This window comes from Myotis yumanensis, unplaced genomic scaffold, assembly GCF_028538775.1.
Source record: "Myotis yumanensis isolate MYYU_CA2020_CCGP unplaced genomic scaffold, mMyoYum1.0.hap1 SCAF_4, whole genome shotgun sequence".
In the NCBI taxonomy this organism is placed as follows: Eukaryota; Metazoa; Chordata; class Mammalia; order Chiroptera; family Vespertilionidae; genus Myotis; species Myotis yumanensis.
Genome location: NW_027223755.1, coordinates 67761486 through 67782096, shown reverse-complemented (window position 1 = coordinate 67782096; position 20611 = coordinate 67761486). Strand labels below are relative to the sequence as shown.

At 40.5% G+C, this 20611-nt stretch overlaps 2 protein-coding genes across 8 annotated transcripts in view; one reads left to right on the top strand and one right to left on the bottom strand.

The window, feature by feature from the left end:
* AP3S1 (adaptor related protein complex 3 subunit sigma 1) overlaps positions 1-9444 on the bottom strand; it is a 53784-nt gene extending 44340 nt beyond the window's left edge. For 2 of the 6 annotated variants that reach the window (XM_070412497.1, XM_070412492.1), the window contains exon 1: positions 9247-9441. In XM_070412497.1, the coding sequence (XP_070268598.1) occupies positions 9247-9315 (69 nt within the window). In that variant the 5' untranslated portion in view covers positions 9316-9441. Of the gene's footprint in view, positions 1-9246 lie in introns of all 6 variants that reach the window. The other 4 variants (XM_070412495.1, XM_070412493.1, XM_070412496.1 and 1 more) reach the window with 4 other exon arrangements.
* Positions 9445-9570: 126 nt separating this feature from the next.
* On the top strand, positions 9571-20559 carry ATG12 (autophagy related 12). Of its 2 annotated transcripts, none has more exons than XM_070412499.1 (4): positions 9571-9962; positions 14393-14529; positions 18705-18767; positions 20196-20559. In XM_070412499.1, exons 1-4 carry the CDS (start codon positions 9800-9802, stop codon positions 20253-20255), a joined length of 423 nt encoding a protein of 140 aa, XP_070268600.1. In that variant the 5' UTR covers positions 9571-9799; the 3' UTR covers positions 20256-20559. The 2 variants fall into 2 exon arrangements, with proteins under 2 accessions (XP_070268600.1, XP_070268599.1); XM_070412498.1 differs by lacking the exon at positions 9571-9962 and adding an exon at positions 9999-10203.
* The last annotated feature ends 52 nt before the right edge of the window (positions 20560-20611 follow it).

Sequence of the window (20611 nt, the reverse complement as noted above, 5' to 3'; positions counted from 1 at the left end):
TAGCAACACCAGCGAGGCTAGGTTTTATTTGGATTGACGAAAATGTCCTAAACTTAAATTATGTGCACAATGGTGAATACAATAAAATTAGGTAATTCTTTAAAAAGAAAAAGCTGGGGCAAGTTTTATAGCTACACTCTTTCCTAAAAAGTCTCCCTATAGATATATTCTCAGAAATAATAGTGGAGGAATTTGCATTTTGTAATAAGAAGGAAGTTCATTCCTAAATAAGACTCAGATAATTTAAACATTGGAATATTTGAGAATAAAAATAAAAGAGGCAATTCAGTCTGAGGAAATACAAAGAATAGCTGCGAACAATCTCTGGAATGTTCTACAGTTCCTTTAGCTACATACTCTTCCAAATTTTCAATTGGGGAAGATGAAAAAGTTCTGGAGATAGATGATGGTGATATTGTACACAATGTGAATGTACTTATTGTCACAGGACTGTACACTTAAAATGGTAAATTCTGTTATATATATTTTACCTCTGCAAAAAATTATTTGAAATAATCACACTAAGATACATTAATGACAAGAAATAGCAAGACATATATATGGTGGGATGAACTAACAATTTTTCTCACTTAGGTACCACACAGGAATCAAAATGATCAATGGTTCTGGCAGACTGGTAAAGAGCCCTTTCTTCCTGGGCAACAAAGAGAACAATGACTGACAGCTACTGATTCCTGTAATTACACCAGATTTCAACCAAGGCAGGAAAGATGGAAATGCTTCTTAGTAATAATAGAACTGGTCTAGTGGGCTTCACATAACCTCTGCATGCCTCTAATTAAGAATGTGAGATGTCTAGGAAAAATAAATTATTTTCCTCTTGACTTGTGTTATTTACAAGTGTCTTAGAAAATGGAACCAGCTTGATCATTGGACTCAGTACAGAGGCTGCAGAGAATTGAAGCACTCACTTTTACCTTTATTCATACCTTTCCAGAGCCTAAGATAACTAGGTAGAAAAGAAAATAACTGAGCAGAGACAGCATCACTGCCTCTCCTGCAGAGGCCAGAGGCATTATTCAATTGTGCAAAATACAAGTAAGATTCAAGAAGAAATATCTTTTCTTGTAGAGTGTTGGGGATAATGTCATCAGACTGAAAGGTCTGAAGAAGGGGCTGCATGATTTGGCATTCAGGCCCAATCTGGCCCTGTCTTTCTCTCGGACCTCATCTCTTACCACTCTTCCCTGTAATCACTCAGCTTGCCTTCTTGCTATTTCTCAACACACCAAATTTGCTCCGATTTGAGGGATCCTGCACCTTTTCATGCCCCATACATTTTCTTCTCAGGTATTCTCATACACTCCTTTACCTCATTCAGTTCTCTTTTCAAATGTCAGGTTCACAAAGTTTTCCCTGATGATCTTATCTAATACTAGAGGCCCGGTGCACGAGATTCATGCACTCAGGGTGGGGGGTCCCTCAGCCTGGCCTGCGCCCTCTCGCAGTCCGGGAGCCTTTGGGGGATGAACGACTGATGGCTTAGGCCTGCTCCCCACAGTCAGCAGTCGGACATCCTTAGCGCTGCCTTAGCACTGCTGCTACAACCGCTGCACTCCCCAGTCGTTAGCCCAGCTTCTGGCTGAGCAGTGCTCCCCCTGTGGGAGCGCACTGACCCCAGCCTCTCCCCCATCATGCTTTATCCCATTACACTGTTTCATTTTTCTTCTTTCATAGACTAATCACAATCTTACATAATTTGTTTACTGTCTGTCTTCTATCACTAGAATGTAAACTCACAAGACAGGGATAACATCTATTTTACTTAGCACAATATTACCAGTGCTTAAAACAGGGCCATACAAACACAAATATTTGTTGAAAAAATATGAAAAGAGAAAAAGGAGTGTAATGCTCAGGTCAGATAATATGCAACAAGGCCACTTCTCTTCTTAAGAGACTGTCTATAAGTGCCTCCTTGGGCGTCTTAAGAACTTAATACTCTATTAAATAGAATGATGCCTTTTATTCTTCCTGCAGTCGAAGGATTTGGTAAGGGGAAGGCTGAAAGGGCAGAATGGGCAAGGAATGTGAGTTTTATATAACAATTAGAGGCCCTGTGCACGAAATTCGTGCATGGGTGGGTCCTTAGGCCTGGCCGGCAATCAAGGCCAATCGGGGCCTTCCGGCTGCCATCCAGAGCCTTCCTGCCTGCTGCCGGCTGCCAACCGGGGCCTTCCTGCTGGCTACTGGCCTGGGCCTTCCTGCCAGCTGCTGGCTGGGGCCTGCCAGCAGGGGGGAGGGACCATGGGAGGTTGGCCAGCCGCAGGGAGGGACCAGAGAAGGTTGGTCAGCTGCGGGAGGTTGGCTGTGGGAGCGCATTGACCACCAAGAGGCAGCTCCTGCATTGAGCGTCTGCCCCCTGGTGGTCAGTGCACATCATAGCAACTGGTCGTTCCAGTCATTCCGGTCACTTACGCTTTTATATATATAGATATGCTTGAAAGGGACTGGTTCCTCTTTGGTCTACAACTCAGAATCACCTTGGCTTATTGGCAGCAGATAAGAATTCCATAACCTACAAGTACAAAGACGACTACAAGTGCTTACTTTCCAACAAAAATTAGCAAATACTTCCCTTCAGGATCAGAAAAGGGTAGGGCCCTAATACACTCAGTTTACATATATGAGTTCAATTTTGTAAAAAAGAAAGATATACACAGATAAAAAACATAAGCAAATTATTAAAGTGCTATAAACATATATTAAAGTATTATTTAAAGTTATTTTTTTTAAAAATATTTTTACTGATTTCAGAGAAGAAGGGAGAAGGAGATATAGAAACATCAATGATGAGAAAGAATCATTGATTAGCTGCCTCCTGCACACCCCCCTACTGGGGATTGAGCCAGCAACATGGGCATGTGCCCTTGACCAGAATCGAACCTGGGACCCTTCAGTCCACAGGCCGATGCTCTATCCACTGAGCAAAACCGGCTAGGGCTATATTAAAGTATTTTTAACGATTCTAACAATAGAGTACCCAGACATTAACAAATCTGGTTATCTTAAAGCCACAAATTTTTAATAAATCCAGCAACGGCTTTGATGCATTCATTTTGTGATACTAATGTCTAAAAAGTATATACTCTTCATTAGGACATTCTGAAAGGAAATCTAAAGAGTGGAGAAAATATAACTAAATGTTAATAGCTATCTGTAGAAATGAAATCAAGGATGACCTTTCAGATCTTAATACTTCAACATTTTCTACATTATCACAAAAAAGAATACATTTAAAAAATAAAACAAATGCTCATGGAAGGAGACCTGACTTGGGATGGAGAACACAACAGTACAATATACAGATGATGAATTATAGAACTGTACACTTGAAACCTATATAATTTTATTAGCCAATAAATTCAATAAAACTTAAAACAATAAATACTTTAACAATCAACAACTTTGCTAAAGAAACATAAATATAAACACCCTAAACAAGGCCTTTCTCTGTTTATAAAGTCCAAGGAATGACCTATCCCACTGCCCAACTTATAATCCTCCCCCTAAAGCCAAGAATCACTGTAATTTTAAATATTTTAATTCTTCCTTTAATTTTCGACAGGTTTAATCTTAATTTTTTTAAAAGCAAGTCTTCAAGCATACTACCTATAAAAACTGTGATCATATTAGAATGGAAATGTTCAATGATCCTTTGATATAAGAATACCTTGAACTAAGATATTTTGTGTGACATGTTCAGAATCACAAATTTCAAGGACCATTCCTGATATTAACAACCTCAGAAGCAATCTAAAATTACAGAGAAGAAAACATTAATATTTATTCAAAATAAATAACATGAGTTAATAGAGCGAGAATAGTGGACACCTGTTTGCATACCCAATGTCCATTCTTCTCTTTCACCTTTCCAACATAACACCAATTTTATTTTTTTTAAATATATTTTATTGATTTTTTAGAGAGGAAAGGAGAGGGATAGAAAGTTAGAAACATCCATCAGCTGCCTCCTGCACACCCCACACTGGGGATGTGCCCGCAACCAAGGTACATTCCCCTGACCAGAATCAAACCTGGGACTCCTCAGTCCACAGGCCGACGCTCTAGCCACTGAGACAAACTGGTCAGGGCGACACCAGTTTTATTCATGTTTCCATCCTCATCCTCAGTTCCAAGGGTAGATCCTGATTAGTGTAAGCTACTATTGGTCTTGGGTAGGACTAACCAGACTGAAGGGAAAGATATATTCTAGCACTGCAGGAACCATCACTCCTTATGGACTGAATTGATTACCACTGATTTCAAGGAGGAAATCAGCTTTTGGATATCAACTTTGTGAAGAGCAAGAGAGAGTAAGAAATTGGATCTATAATGAAGTCACTGATTTGCTAAATCAAGTAATTGTGGAATCTGTCTACTTACTCTGCACTTCCTATTATGTATACTAACAGTTCTTTCTAAGCAAAATTTGAGTCAGACTACATAAAACTCAACTTATGTATCCAAAAGCATCCTAACTAATGTGACAAGAAACCAAATCACTTGGGATTATCTTCTTAATAAAGCAGCTCAAATACTATGTGTTTATATAATATGTGTTGCCTTGGCCGGTGTGACTCAGCTGGTTGGGTCATACAAAGGTTGCCGGTTTGTTTCCAGGTCAGGGCACATGCTCAGGTTTCGGGCTCGATCCCTTCCCCTCTGTATCTGTAAGTCTGTTTCTACTAAAAAAATTATAATAAAAATATATAGTATGTGTTAATACCTTAATTAATACTTAGAACTGCTGACAATTCTATCTTGATCATAAAAATAATTTTAAACATACCATCTGAAACATTGTCTTAACAGCCACTAAAAAAGACATCAGTAAATATGGATGCATCTTTCTTAAAGATTTTTTAAAAGAAAAAGTTATACATACTTTTAATACTTTATATATCTGTTATGTAAACAAATTCAAAAAACGAAAAGAACAATCTTAGAGTTCCTTTCTGCATATGGTTGCCAAACAACTGAATAATCAGATACCGTTTATATGAAAATTGAGGCAACATGTATATGTAACCATTTGAAAACTTTCCTGTTTGTACTTGTGTATGTGTATATAAGCTTGATCACGAGTATACATATGCAAACATACACAATCTTTTTTTTTTTAATCCTTACCCAAGGATATGTTTTTATTAATTTGAGAGAGAAAGGGAGGCAGGGAGGGAGGAAGAAAGAGAGAGAGAGACGAGAAACCTAGGTATGTGCCCTGACCGGGAATTGAACCAACAACCTTTTGGTGTACTGGATGACTCTCCAACCAACTGAGCCACCCAGCCAGGGTTACATATACAATCTTTTAAATCTGTGGAAACAACTAAGATAATTCATATAAAAGGAAAACATTTTTTACTATTAAAGTGATTCACCGAAGGATATACCATGGTTCATTAAAAACACAGGAATCATAAACAGGTGTGTTTTTTTTCTTGACTGATGGCTATGTAAAAATATATCTGCTTTAAGAAATATTAGTCTCATTAGTTATTTATAGTAACACACAACTATTGCCAGGCAAATATTAAAAGACTAAAAACATTTGAACTTGTACAGTCATAGCTTAAAGATATAGAAGGCAAAAACAAAAGAGAATTTATTCTGAGTCTACCCTTGACTTCTTAATGTCGACTCTTGCAGAATGAACCAAAAACTTCAGTTTAGCCAAATATGCATGTGACTCCATGTGTCTCACACATAATAGCAGCTTGGAGGCACAATCAAATCTAAAAATTTATTACAGCAGGAAATGGAAATCTGCACTATTAAAGGGTAAAGGTGAACATATAAATTGTTATATGAGAGGAAAAGTGAGGAATGAAAATCCAATGCAGTAGGGGAAGTGGGTTGTTAAGCACTATTCAAATTGCTCAGTGTTAAACCATTATTACTGAATTCAAATCTCAGTACTCTATCAGGATATGAAACTGTTAACCCACCACACCCCTAAATATTGCTTAATAAATTAAACACAAACTGTCAATCTTATTGGATGTGCACTTCTTAGAAATTTCTTTCAACTTAAAACAGAAACAGTTGATGTAACAGCTATTCCATCACTACTTTTGTTGTAAAGGCATGGATTTTGAGAGCCTCTCATCAATGGAGGACGAAATTTTAAGAACTGGAAGGAAATTTAGGAGGTCACTTTTAACCCAAACACTATCCCAAACTAGGAGACATTTAGCAAAGATTTATTGAGAGGTCTCTACTAGTATAGTCAAGACTCATTATTGATTGCTGGGGGTGACACAAATAAATCTAAAACCTGCCTCAGGGAATCTATAGAATGCCCCAAAGGAATTCTAGGCTGAGAAACAGAATATTAGACTGTAATAAATATAATGTAAAATCCTAAGAACAAAGAGGCTTCGGGGAATGGTTAAGTGATATCTGAGTTAGGCCTGGAACAAAGCGTTGAATCTAGACATTTGGCAATGGAAGAAAAGAATATTTCAAGCAGTGAGGATAGAATAAACACTGACTCCCTATACAAATACACCCATTTCCAACTACTCCCTTACTGGTACATATTCTGCTCTTGCCATGCCAGGTTTCCTGGTGTTCCTTAACATTTAGGCAGGTGCTTCAAATAGGCATTGCCATTGCATCTCCTGCTTCCTCGGCTTGGAATGATCTTTCCCCAGATATCTGCAAGCGGGCTTTCTTACCTCTTTCAAGCCTTTGCCCAAATGTCTCCTTCTCAATGAGAACTTACCTGCCTACCCTATTTTTTTTTCTCGTTTTAAATAGTTCATTGATTTTTAGAGCGGGAGGAAGGAAGAAGAGAAAAACATCGATGTGAGTGTATAACATCGATCGACTGCCTCCTCACGCCATCTCCTGGGAATTGAGCCTGAAACCGGGGTTTGTGCCCTGCCCAGGAATTGAACCAGCAGCCTGTAGGTGCACAGGAATACTGCCCAACCAACTGAGCTACACAGGCCAGGGCCTGCCTATCCTATTTTAAATTATCATCCTTGCACTCCCTGTGACCCTGCCCTGCTTTATTTTTTCCACATCACTTGTAACCACTTATTAATTTTGTGTATCCCCAACCCCAGAAAGAATAGAAGTTATGTTTGTTCATCTTCAGATTTTAAAACACTGCCTGCACTTGGTAGGCATAAAATAAAAATTTGTTGACAAACTGACTGAAATAAATGGGTGAAAAAGATTTCTGCCCTCAAATACGTTATGGTCTAGTGAAGGAAGCAAGTATATAAACAAAAAAATAACCTCCCATTATTTTCTGAATGACAAAAATACAGTTGGCAAAACTCAATTTATAAAAGACTAATACACAAAAACAGCTCTGGCATCCCTACTTCTACATGGCCAGTGACCACTAGATCCTTCTTTATACACCTCTCGGCCCCTGACCCCAAGAACACTGTCATTTACCCAATGGCCAAAATGACACCAAAGCTGCCACTGTTGCCAGAACCTCCTCTTCCCACATTAACCTTCACTGCGACCTCCTGGGTTAAAGGTAAAACATATTCTATTCCCATTGCTAGACAAGAGAAAGATGTATTCCTGCATTTCCAGATGAAATTCATTTTTCTGTAGATGGTTAAATTATAAACGGCAAGAACGGTTACACTGATATTATGGATTAGGCAAGAAACCTATTTTTAATATTGCTTAATTACTAAGTGTAGACATGGAAAAACAAATGTTTGAATTCTCTTTCATCGCTGGAACATACTTTTTTTATACTGCGAATGAATGGCACAAGCAAAATGGTTAAGAGAAAGTTCCTTCAATAAAGACTAGTACTATATTTTAGGCAAATGGGTAACACTGTACAAAGTTAAAGGCATGTTTTTTAAACCCAGAAGGATCAACTAGAATTTTATCCCGGATTAAGGAATGATGTAGAATTCTTAAATAAAGCATTAGCATTTAAGTTGCATTATACTCAAGCCACACAGTAGTAGAAAATGTTCTTTATCGCTAGCAACAGCAAAACTAAGGAAATGAGCAATAAGCTCAAGATTTCTCACGTCAACTAACACCTCCACAGACTGCATTATCATTTTAGGCAAAGTGACATTTTCACATTTAATTTTTAATAGCAGGAATGATTTATATCTGGGACTAACCTGCATAAAAGTGTTAGCCTTGGCTCAATTTAAATATTTAATTGAAGGTTCATTTCTGGCTATAAGCAAACAGCCCCAATACTGCACAATATTTATATCTTTACATAAACCATACCGATGATAGCCCAACATTATGTATTTTATCTAAACAGCGAATTTTGCCCTCAGATAGGCACTGAACCCTCCCTCCATCGTTACTAAATTACTTACTAGTATCTTTCCTACCTTAAGATCTCCTGCATTTTAAAACAATATTTACGCTTCTAAAAGCGTTTTTATAAACATTACTCTTCTTCATAAGTGGAGGAAAAACTATAAATTAGGACAAATTCTCTTACAAATTAGAGAGACACCAAACCAGCAGCTTTCAAGTACAGAATCACAGGTCTGGCCAGTCACCCACAAACGTCAATAATAATTAATTTAAATAATAATTAAGCAATTTACAGCCACTAAGAGAAGAGCCCGATGAAAGTGTTAGTTCCTCACTTATCTTTTTTTCTTTAACAAAGAGACACGTGGAAGTCAAACTGGGCAGTGGACCACGTATCACCACATAGAGGAGAGAGAGAGACTGCCCAAAGCGTGCGGTTCCCAGCGCGCAGGAAGCCGAAGTTCTGCGCGATGAGAGGGTGAGATGAAAGCCCCAGCCCGTCTGTCCACGGAGGAGAAAGCAGTCCCCCAGGAAAGGCTGGGAGTCGGGGAGGTGGGGCTGCGAGACCAGCGAGCTCCGCCGTCTTCCTCGCAGGCGGGCACGGGTGTCAGGGAGACAGGCGCGCAGGTGGGCTCGCGGGCGCAGGTGGGCTGCAGCCCCGACCCGCGAGGGCCCGCGCCGGGACGTCTCCCGGGCCTCGCCCGCGCCGCCGGGAACCACTCAGGCAACAGACGGGCGGAGGAGCCACCCAGGCAGAGCCACGTCGGAGGATGCGAGCGCGGCGGGACGTGGGCACCCGCTCACACCCACCGGGAGGGAGGCTGACCACCCGGGAGCGGGAGGCAGCTGGGGCGCGAGAAGGGCCGCGCGTGCCGGAGGGAGTCGCCCTGAGGGCGCTGCCTGCAGCCCACGACTCCCCCTCGCCCGCATCGGCGGCGGCGGGATACTCACGTACGGCTGGTAGAACTTGGAGAGCCGCGGCTTCCCGTGGTTGTTGAAGATGAGGATCGCCTTGATCATGGCTGAGCCGGGCGGACCGGGTGGGCGCTGGGGGCCAGGGCGGGGGCGGGCGCGCGAGCCTCGCCTCGGGATCTCGCCGGCGATCCTTCCCAACCCGCCCCCTCCCGCACGCGCGCGCGCCCCCGAGCCGCGGGGCGGGCCCTGGGTGGGGAGGGGCGGGGCCTGGGCGGGGCTGGCGCAGAGGGAAGCGGAAACACTCCAGGCCACGCCCACTGGCCAGAGGGGCTCCTGCGCGCTCCCAGGTCTGTGGCGACGCCGACCGCCGTCGCCTCCCCGAGTCGCGCTGCTGTGGGAAAACAGCAGTCGCGGTATTAATGGTCAGGGCTCTACGACAGGCTCGACATAGAAGGTAGCCGGCAATCCCAGCTCTCACTGTGGAGTTGGGTCCCCTTTCGCCGTCGCCAGCCTGACGACTTCCTGGCGCAAAGCCCGCCCACTGCACGCTGAGCCCCCCACTTCCTCTCTCGCCTCCCCCCCGAACAAGATGGCTGAGGAGCCGGAGGCCGTGCTCCCGCTCCCTCCTTCGGGTGCGGCGGACGGCGAAGGGCCTACGGACGTCTCCCCAGGAACAGCCACGCCGGAGCCCCCTTCTTCCGCCGCAGTCTCCCCGGGAACGGAGGAACCTGCCGGCGACACCAAGAAAAAAAGTAATTTGGAGAGTGGTTTCTGGGCAGAGGCGGGAGGTGTAGGTCGCTTCCCACTGGGGATGGCGGCCAATGAAGAAGCAACATTTAGAGGAAGGCCCGTGCCCGGCGTGGTGTGTGACGGTTAGGAAGGGACGTGGGCGTCTCGGCTTTGAAGACCTGCCTGTGGAGGGCCTTGCCAGAGGCCGTTGCTGGACGCTTGGCCATGTGGTGCGGCCCTGGCCTGACCTCAGACTTTCTCAAGGTGGGAGCGGAGGGGGATCTCGGGAGCCCCAGGTACTTAGCCCGGTAGCTAAGTAGAATAATGATTGAAGATGATAGGGCTAGTTCACGCCTTCCAGCTAGTTAGTTCGCAGGGGTTTGTTTTGTTTAAAATACCAATTGCGTGTGAATTCACTTCTTGAACCAAAAAACTGAAATTTTACCCAAAATGAAGAATGTTAAAGGAAAACTAAAGGCACAGGCATCGCCTTTCTAAAACAAAACAAAACAAACACACACACACACACACACACTCACACACACAAACCATTTTGGAACCTTTGTGAATCGTCATTGTGTGAACTCGCTGTCATCTACCCTGTCATCGCTTGAGAATTCGTTGCCATGGTAAAATCCAGACATTCCTAAGTTTACTTGCCCTGGAGCAGCACTCTGTGTAGAGTTGCTTATGAGAAAAGCTTCAAGTCGGCACCTATAATTCAGAAAGGTGGACCCGGGGCCTCAGACACGTTTTGCCAGTCCAGAGGCTTAGCCCAGGTATTGGCAGGTGTCTGCTCAGTGACCTCACAGCCTGGCATCGGACGTCATTTTCTTCTGCCGCGGGAGGTAGCTGTTTCCTCCAGCGCTGCTCCCCGCCCAGGTTAGACGGCTTCTCCATTTGGGGGGAATCTGTTGTTGTCCCCACATGATGCACTGCTGGAGAAACAAACCTTTGATTATTTTTATAGATAACCGCTAGAATCTTTGTTGAGAAGAATTCCATGAGTTTTACAGAGTTTTGTTCCTTGTTTCTTCCATTTTTATTGTAAGCAGGAATAGACTTTAAAAGGGCTTGTTTTAAGCTCTAACAGTCTTAGTCAAAAGTGTACTACTACTCCCTGAAGATAGCTTTGCAAAAACAGTGGCTAAAGATGAATGACCTGCAACAGGGATACAGCCTGGGGTTATATGGCATGGTCTCTTGGTTCCAAAATATATGTGCGTGTGTGTGTGTGTGTGTGTGTGTGTATTTTTTAAGCCGTCATTTAAAAATTGGTTCTTTTTCTGGCTCCCATGAGCATTTGAGTTTGCCTCTCTGATGGTATAAAACTTGGTTTCTAGCTATTGGATTTCTACCCTGACATTGTCATCCTTTTTTGAGGACCTCTTCTGATGAAAGAAGCTTAGCTGTTACATATGCTTCACTTCTGGTTTAATCTACAGAAGAACAAAGATTGTTGCAGCAAACCGAGGTTGTTGGTCCTGGCCTCACATTAGGACCACCTCAGGGAGCTTTAGAACATACCTGTGCCAAGACCCTACTTCCAAACATTCTGTATTCTTGTAAATTAAATTTGTTCCCCCAGTTGCTCCTAATGCATAGCTAGGATTGAGAACTGTAAAGCAAATCATCTTTAGAAATTAAAAGAAGTAGTTACAGTTTAAATAAATGTGTCCTCTAGCTCCTATCCCTTCCAGTTTTTTTTTTCCTGCAGTAGTACAGCTCATAATATTTTCTCCTTCACTTTCTTGAAATGCTCAGTTGCAACTGAGTTATTGATAGCCTCAGGAGATTGAAGGGGGCATAGAAGGTGTTACTCAAAATCCCCTCATTTATCTTTCAATTCATCTCTGTTTCCTGGATAACTGAAGCTAGAGTTTTTAGTGGAGGAAGGAAGGTAAACTTTTTCAAGAAGAATACAGTGTGCATTATGTGTTCCAGGTGCCTTCATTCCCAGGGTAAACTTGAATAAATTAACCTCTGACTCCATTGGATCCCAATTGTTAACACCAAAGACTGGGACAAGAGAGATGTAATATACTAGAATTAACTTTAGGGGGCAGCAGTACACTATTTTGCTTTCACTGTTGCTTTTGATTGAGAGAGACGTCTTTTTTTTCCCCTTTTTATTGAGTGTGTTGGGGTGACATTGGTTAATAAAATAATACAGGTATCATGTGTACAGTTCTATACTACATCTGTATATTGTATTGTGTGTTCACACACATCCTTTTAAGTATAGTAACTTCAGGAGGCAGATTCATAGGTTGTGTTTGTATTTTGGATTATTGAAACCTTTAATTTCTCTAATTGAAACTTTTTGGCCCCTAGTTGTTTTTTCTCCAATAATTATTATGTTTCTTTATTAGAAATGTTGTTATAGAAAACTTGGTGGTTACAAAAAGTACCAGTAAAACCAAATATTAATCACCTATAATGTCACTACTGAGAAATAGCATTTTGGTGCACATTCCACATTTACATGAATATGTGTTTGTGATGGTTTTAATGAAATTGAGGTCTTATTATACATGCTGTTTTATATTAGTACATTTTGATAACTTTTCCATGCTGTTAAATATGCTTTTATGCCCTAACCAGTTTGGCTCAGTGGATAGAGCATCGGCCTGCGGACTGAAGGGTCCCAGGTTCGATTCCGGTCAAGGGCATGTACCTTGGTTGCGGGCACATCCCCAGGAGGGGGTGTGCAAGAGGCAGCTGATCGATGTTTCTCTCTCATCGAGGTTTCTAACTCTCTATCCCTCTCCCTTCCTCTCTGTGGAAAATCAATAAAATATGTTTTAAAAAATATATATGCTTTTATAGCATGTTTTCTTTAATGGCAACTTATAATCTTAAGGTTCAAAAAGTATGAGTTATGAGCTGATACTGTTCTAAACGCTTTACATGTATTAACTTATTTAATCCTCAAAACAACCTTATGAGGTAGATGCTATTGTCTTCATTTTATAAAAGGAAAAACTGTAGCACAGAAACATTAAAGAATTTATCCAGAAATATATACATAGCAAGTAGCAGAGCCAGGATTTGGAACCCAGGGACTTCAGAGTGTGTACTCTTTATGGAATTATGTAAATTCTATTATAGATAATATCATTTTTCAACCAATCCCCTCTAAATACCATTGTTGAATATTTAGATTTGCCAGGTGTTTTGTGTTTTTTTTTTATAAAAATAAATGTTTCAATAAAGGTGAAATCCTTCTAAGTGAATCTTTTTACATCTCATATTTTATGAGACTAGATTCCTAGTACTATTATTATTAGTACTAGAGACCCAGCGTGCACGAAATCGTGCCTGGTTAGGGTCCCTAGGCCTAGCCTGGCCTCAGTCGCATGGCCTCTGCCGCCCTGCAATGTTACGTGAAGCTCCCCGCCCCAGGGCACTCTGCGATGCTCGCAGCCCCTCAACTGCTCTGCAAGGCTCCCCCCACCCCCACCCCTCGACTGCTCCGTGAAGCTTGCTGCCCCCCTGCAAAGCTCACCACTGGATGCTCCGCGAAAACTCGCTGCCACCCAGGTGACTGCTCCTCTAAGCTCACGGCCACCCCGCGAAGCAGCCCACCACCGCAGCTCAACAGTCCCCAGTCCCGCCCCGCCACCAGCCCCCCCCTCATGGTGAGGGGCTCAGGGTCGGGGGGAGGACCAAGAGGTGCTCCATGCACTTCATGGTGACTGGTTGCCTGTTCGGTCGTGACGGCACCTAGCTCTTTATATATATTAGGATTATTGGATCAAAGCATATCTTAAGTATTTGGTAATGTATTACCATATCATTCTCCAGAAAGGGTGTGCCATTTTTTTATTCCCAACAGTAGTGTCATCTACAGTATTATTCTAATTTTTTTGCTAATTTGGTTGGTTGTAAAAAGCCATGACATTATATATGTGTGTGTGTGTGTGTGTGTGTGTGTGTGTATACATAAATATATACATAAAATACATTTTTATTGGTTTTAGAGAGAGAAGAAGGGAGAGGGAGAGAGATAGAAACATCAATGAAAGAGAAATGTCAACATCCATTGACTGTTTCCTGCACACCCCCCATTGGGGATCGAGCCCGCAATCCAGGCATGTGCCCTGACCAGAAATTGAACCAGTGATCTCTTGGTGCATGGGTTGACGCTCAATCACTGAGCTATACCAGCCTGGCGACATTTTATATATTTTTACATATTTATTGACCATTTCTATTTTATTATTATTAAAATGAAATTTAAAATTACATTTCATGGAGAGTCCTTTCTGAGACTGTAGAATCAAGGGGGGGAGAAAAATGACGAAAAAGAATCTTACAACCTAACATTTGTATATCTTAGACATACCTCCAGTATCTTCAATATATGTACTATGTGTAGATTAAAGGTTTAACTTTTCTAAAGTCATTATATGTTGTAGTGTAATTGTTAATTTTTTTTTCCCTTTTACAGTTGATATCCTGCTAAAGGCTGTGGGAGATACCCCTATAATGAAAACAAAGAAGTGGGCTGTAGAGCGAACCCGAACCATCCAAGGACTCATTGACTTCATCAAAAAGTTCCTTAAACTTGTGGCTTCAGAACAGTTGGTATGAAGCCAGTGCTGACTATTTCCCTCAATTATCTATAATGGTTACTAGGCAATAATGAATAACTGTTGTATATAGAAATACATATGGAGCCATATATTTTTACTTCAGTAATGTTCTTTTATTTCTTTTGTTGGTGGGATTTATGTACTTTATTGAAGGATTCTCTGGGGAACTCTGAAGTGAAATGAATTTTAGATTTACATTTACAATGTGAACTGATTTTTTTTTTTTTACCACTGAGATGGTTTTTCTCAAAAAAGTCACTGAATGCCCACGCAGAAAGATCTATCAGGGAACGTATGGAAATATTTAGGTTTTATAATTTGTTTTGATATTAATGTTGTTTCCTTTGTGTTCTATTAAGGTAAGCAATATGTCCTCGCCATATGTTATGGAAGAACTAAGAGATATTCTTATTTCATATTAGTACATGTTAAACACTTCATGGTAGCAGTTGGAAAGATTAATATTTTAAATGCCACTGGTTTTTAACTTGGCATTCAGCTACAGAAATTTAAATGTCTACTTGTATTTGGAATATTGTAGCATTTTAATTAATATAGCCGACACCTTTATTGGCAGATCACATCTTGGCCAATATTAATACTGATCTAGTAGTTTGGCTTTAAGTACCTCTCACAAAATGAACATAGTTGCAAGAGTAAGTATAAGATAGATCAATCACTACAAGTCATTTGAGGAAGAATAGCATAGAGCCTGGGATTCCTCCAAAGGAAGATGTTTAGAAAAAGTGTGGAAATATTTGAGTTTTGCAGCTGAACATCTTCCTCTGTAATCAGAGTGAGAAAAGCATCTGTGTTATTACAGTGCCATATAGAATTTAATTGTCAGAGATGGGCAAGAAGATTATAGTGTCATTCACATGCATATTGGAGCTAAACCCTCAGGAGCAGAAGACCTTGCCTAGATAGAGTTTGCTCAGAGGTTAGAGCTTCAGCCCATGGACCAAAGGATGTCAGGTTTGATTTACAGTCAAGGGCATATACCTAGGTTGCAGGTTTCAATCCCTGGGATAGTGCAGGAGGCAACCAATCAAAGTGTCTCTCTCACATCGATGTTTCTCCCCCACCCTTTTCCACTCTCTAAAAGCCAATGGTAAAAGTATCCTTGGTGAGGATTAAAAAGAAAATCATTATTCTTTAAAACTAAAATAACTTTATCTTCCCAAGTTCTAGCATTTATTAGCAAGATTACATTTTGAAATTGTTACTTCCATGGAATTTTAAACTAGCTGAATTGCTTTTTTTTTTTTTAATTATAGTCACTTTCAGTTCCTGACTCATGTTATAAATTGTAATGAGTTCTTATAGTTCTGCTCCATTTACTCTACTGTCCCCTTAAGACTAAAACCATCTTACTTTTGCCTACAAAGTCCTAATTATTCTTCCACCTAGTTAAATCCTATTTATTATCTCTTAGAGAAGGCTTTCCCTGATGTTTTTGCTAGGTTAAATTAATGCCACATCTGTTGTGTACTACACACCTTGTCAGATGCACTTTTTTCATCTATAGTCTTATCTGCATGTGTCTGCCTCTCCAGTAGATTGAAAACTCATTAATGGGAGTCATATTAATCTTCACAGTTCCACACCTTGGGAAATTCCTACCACATAATAGATAGTGAATGTTTGCTGAACTAAAAACTGTCATTAAGAGCCCTTCTCATTTAAAATGTACCAGAAGAATAAACTATCTATGTTCATTCACAGTTAAACTGCTAGGACCTAAAGACAGATTCTTATATCTGTTCTAGAGGCCCAGTGCACGAATTCATACACAGGCGGGGTCCCTCGGCCTGGCCTGCAATCAGGGCCGGAAGGTTGGCCAGGGAAAGAGGGCCTCATGAGGTTGGCTGGCCGGGGAGGAGGGGCCGCAGGAGGTTGGCTGGCCGGCCGGGGGGCGGGGGGAGGGAGGGGGCAGGGAAGATTGACTGTGGGAGCACACTGACCATCAGGGGGCAGCTCCTACGTTGAGTGTCTGCTTCCTGGTGGTCAGTGCATGTCATAGCGACCAGTTGTTTGGTTGTTTGGTCACTTAGGCTTTTATATGCCAGTATATAGATTATAGAAATTCACATTTAAATGCACACTGATTTCTAACTTTATGAAGTTTTTGTTAAGAGTATTACTCAGCCTTAACCATTAGTTGATATTTATACATGAACTTTTTAAATAATAATTAAAACTAATGTATATTGAGTACATATACCAGGCACTGGTGCTATCTCATTTTATGTTTCCCAGCAGCTCCAAGAAGTATAGGTGCTATTATTTTCCATATTATAAATAAGGAAACCAGCTGAGAAAAGGTATTTGTGTTTAGAGCCAGAATTTAAACCTGGATCTGTCTCAGTAGAGCCTCTGTTTTTAATTACCACACTGAATCACGTAAGGGAGAAATGTAGTCATTATTTGTTTTTATTACAGTTGGTGACCCAAATAGTGTCTATCAACCAACTGTTTATTCTGATATTATTGGGTTTTAAAGGCTATATTATATATTAAGTCCAGGAAACTTTAGTCTTAGAATTTGACTATAGACAAAGGATCAACCAACTATTCTGATATTATTGGGTTTTAAAGGCTATATTAAGTCCAGGAAATTTTAGTCTTAGAATTTGACTATAGACAAAGGTAAATTGATATGTTACCTGCAAATAATGTTTTATTTTCTAAAAGGAAAATTATCAAAAGTTACTAAGACACTGTCCTTTTGTATCTGCAGTAATTTTTTTAAGTACAGGTTTCCACCACTATATAAAAGAAGAACATTCCTATGAAATCTTTTCAAAGCCAAAATGGCATAAAACAAAAAAGTAATTACGATTAATTTATGTGAAAAAATTTTGTGCATACTAAGATCCCCTCAAATAACCCACCAAACCATAATACACTTATCAAAAGTTACTAAGACACTGTCCTTTTGTATCTGCAGTAATTTTTTTAAGTACAGGTTTCCTCCACTATATAAAAGAAGAACATTCCTATGAAATCTTTTCAAAGCCAAAATGGCATAAAACGAAAAAGTAATTAGGATTAATTTATGTGAAAAAATTTTGTGCATACCAAGATCCCCTCAAATAACCCGCCAAACCATAATACACTTAATTATATCCAGTTTTATGCTAAGCATAACACCCTTATGAGCTCTTTTAGGCATTCTGATATTTTAGGTCACATCTTGCTAACAGATGTATAAAATTGAGATAAAGCACAGATGCTTACAGACAGAGTCCAAAGCTATGGTGGCTTAATGCCAAGATGCAGAGTGTAGTTCTCAGTGAAAGAGATTGGCGGCAGGGCTAATCTCACCATTTCTATAATGGCTCACTGCAAAACATGCTGAACGTTATTTTTGCTTTCTTCATAAAAGTGAAAATCCTCTTAGGATTTCTCAGTTAAAACAGGTACTAATGTAGGTCATTCATAACATGAACTTTCAAAAAGCAGAGGATACATGTATGAGAGAGTTTTCATGAAAACAGACTAAACTGGAACATTGAACAATGAATCCTTTAAAGAACAAGGTTATAAGAACATTAGGTTTCATTATGTTACCATCTTATTTAGCTACAAGTGACTTTACAGTAGTGGCACCCAGCCTGGAGTTCAGTACTTTTATGAGTTTTCAGTGGTGGTAAAGGTAAAAAAAATCCAACTGTATGTTATTAACCAAAAATGCTCACACTATCTCAAAGATTTCCTGTATGTTATTAATCCAACTGTAAGTTATTAACCAAAAATGCTCACACTATCTCAAAGATTTTCTGCTTTTATACTGTATATGAAGTTTTGTTAGGAAAAATTCTGTCTTTAAAATGAGTAGTTGGAAAAAGTAATACTTTTAATAATTTCTTGAATAAATCTTCAAAAGCTATTTGTAAAAACATTTAAAAGTTATTAGTTTTAATAAGTAGGAACTACTGCTCTAGAAGCAAAAAAATCTGGTTTTATTCCTCCAGGTAGGAACTAATCTTCATAAAGATCTCATTAGTTGACTGATTTATGAGAAGTAGGAAAAGGAGTTTAAGGAAATTTCTTTCAATTCTGAAGACAAAGAATTTGAAAGAGCTGGCTGATTGAACCCCAGAAAAATGCAAATTAATCGGGATACCAGTAAAAATGAATCGCCTTTTTTTTTTTCTTTTGCAGTTTATTTATGTGAATCAGTCATTTGCCCCTTCCCCTGACCAGGAAGTTGGAACCCTCTATGAGGTAAAACATAACTGCTTTATTTTTTTAATAAAAGATGCACATCTGTGAATAGTATTATTAATTAACATCATTATTTTAAGAGATGCTATTCTTAATTGCCTCTCAGGGAAAAAGATTACTTTCTTGTTTTCTGTTATATCTCTTAACACCTTGAACATTTACTACCTCAATAAATTACTCAGTGATTAAAGAATTAAGGAATGAATAATACAAACAGAAGATGTCCAGAAAATAAGGACTTCTTTTTTGCCTAATTTGTTTCTTTTACATTGTTTATATAATTAGTAATCCAGATTTGCTTCCAAGAAATTTAAAAGAAGTCTACATAAAAATGACTGTATTCAACATACTAACAGTTTCATGACAAAAATTATTATAGTATACACATTAGCACTGCTAGTAGAAAACAGTATATACATTACAGTTAAGAGATACAGAGAAAGGGCAAGATTAAAATATGTAAGCCCATCCATGCCTATGATGTTTAAAGGACAGGTTTTATTCAACACTAGAGGCCTGGTGCACAGATTCTGCACCGGTGGGGTCCTCGGCCTGGCCTGCAGGGATCAAGCTGAAACCAGCTCTCTGACATCCCCCAAGGTGTCCCGGGTTATGAGTGGGCAATTCTCAGGTAATGCACCCCAGAATCAAGATCCCTTCTCTCTGGGTCCAGGGTGTGGGTGAAGCAGATTCAGGGCCGACAGTGCCCAGCGGCAACCTAACCCATGGCTGATTCCATGAGGAATTGGGCTCCCTCCTCTCTGGGTCTGAGGTACAGGTGAAGCAGAATCAGGGCTGACAGTGCCCCATCTACAATCTCTAACCCACAGCCGATCCCGTGAGGCTCCCTCCTCTACTGGTCGGAGTGTCATAGCTACCAGGCAAACAGTGTAATGGTCACTTAAGCTCATATATATAGATTACTAGAGGCTCAGTGCATGAAATTTGTGCACTGGGTGGCGGTGTCCCTCAGCCCAGCCTGCACCCTCTCCAATCTGGGACATTCCTCTCACAATCCGAGACTGCTGGCTCCCAACCGCTCACCTGCCTGCCAGCCTGATTGCCCCTAACAGCTCCCCTGCTGGCCCAATCGCCTCCAACTGCCCTCCCCTGCCGGCCTGGTCACCCCCAACTGCCCGCCCCTGCAGGCCTGGTCCCCCCCAACTGCCCTCCCCTGCAGGCCTGGTCATCCCCAATTGCCCTCCCCTGCTGGCCTGGCCCCTTGTGTGAGGGTGTGGTGGTCAATTTGCATATTACCTCTTTATTACATAGGATGATTACTGGTATGTTAAAATAGCAACTTGCATCTTTTGAAAGAAATAACTTTGTAGATAATTTACACCTACATGTATAAGGATATTTATGATATGTATAACATTTTTCTGTCATCAAAGAATTAAGTTTGTTGCTGTTATTTTCTTTTTGTAGTGTTTTGGCAGTGATGGTAAACTGGTCCTACATTACTGCAAATCTCAGGCATGGGGATGAACGACAGAGAAAAAGATCTTGATAACTAAAAAGGAATCTTCACAAAGGACACAGCTCTGAAAAGTTTGATACTTATGGCAAGATACTTGTGGATATGATCTCAGCATGTTATCTGCTAAGACCCATGTTTATGCATGTAAAAAATCCATAGAGTTGACCCACAAAAATGTGATTTGCATTAATACAGGAATCATCGTGAAAGATTGACATTAGAATATATACAGTACTACAACTATTGCTCCAGATATACCTCCAGGATATTGAAAAGGAGACTAAGATTGTATAAAGCCTCTTATTTATTTTTTGTGTGTTTGTTTAATTTATCTTTATTGTTGAAAGTATTACAGATGTCCCCT

Bases quoted from the DNA above. Each gene is read 5' to 3' on its own strand.
- ATG12 (XM_070412498.1), top strand. From the start codon at position 10,032: ATGAAGAAGCAACATTTAGAGGAAGGCCCGTGCCCGGCGTGGTGTGTG. The intron at 10,204-14,392 runs GTGGGAGCGGAG...TCCCTTTTACAG, and splicing joins TGACCTCAGACTTTCTCAAG to TTGATATCCTGCTAAAGGCT. The intron at 14,530-18,704 runs GTATGAAGCCAG...TTTCTTTTGCAG, and splicing joins TTGTGGCTTCAGAACAGTTG to TTTATTTATGTGAATCAGTC.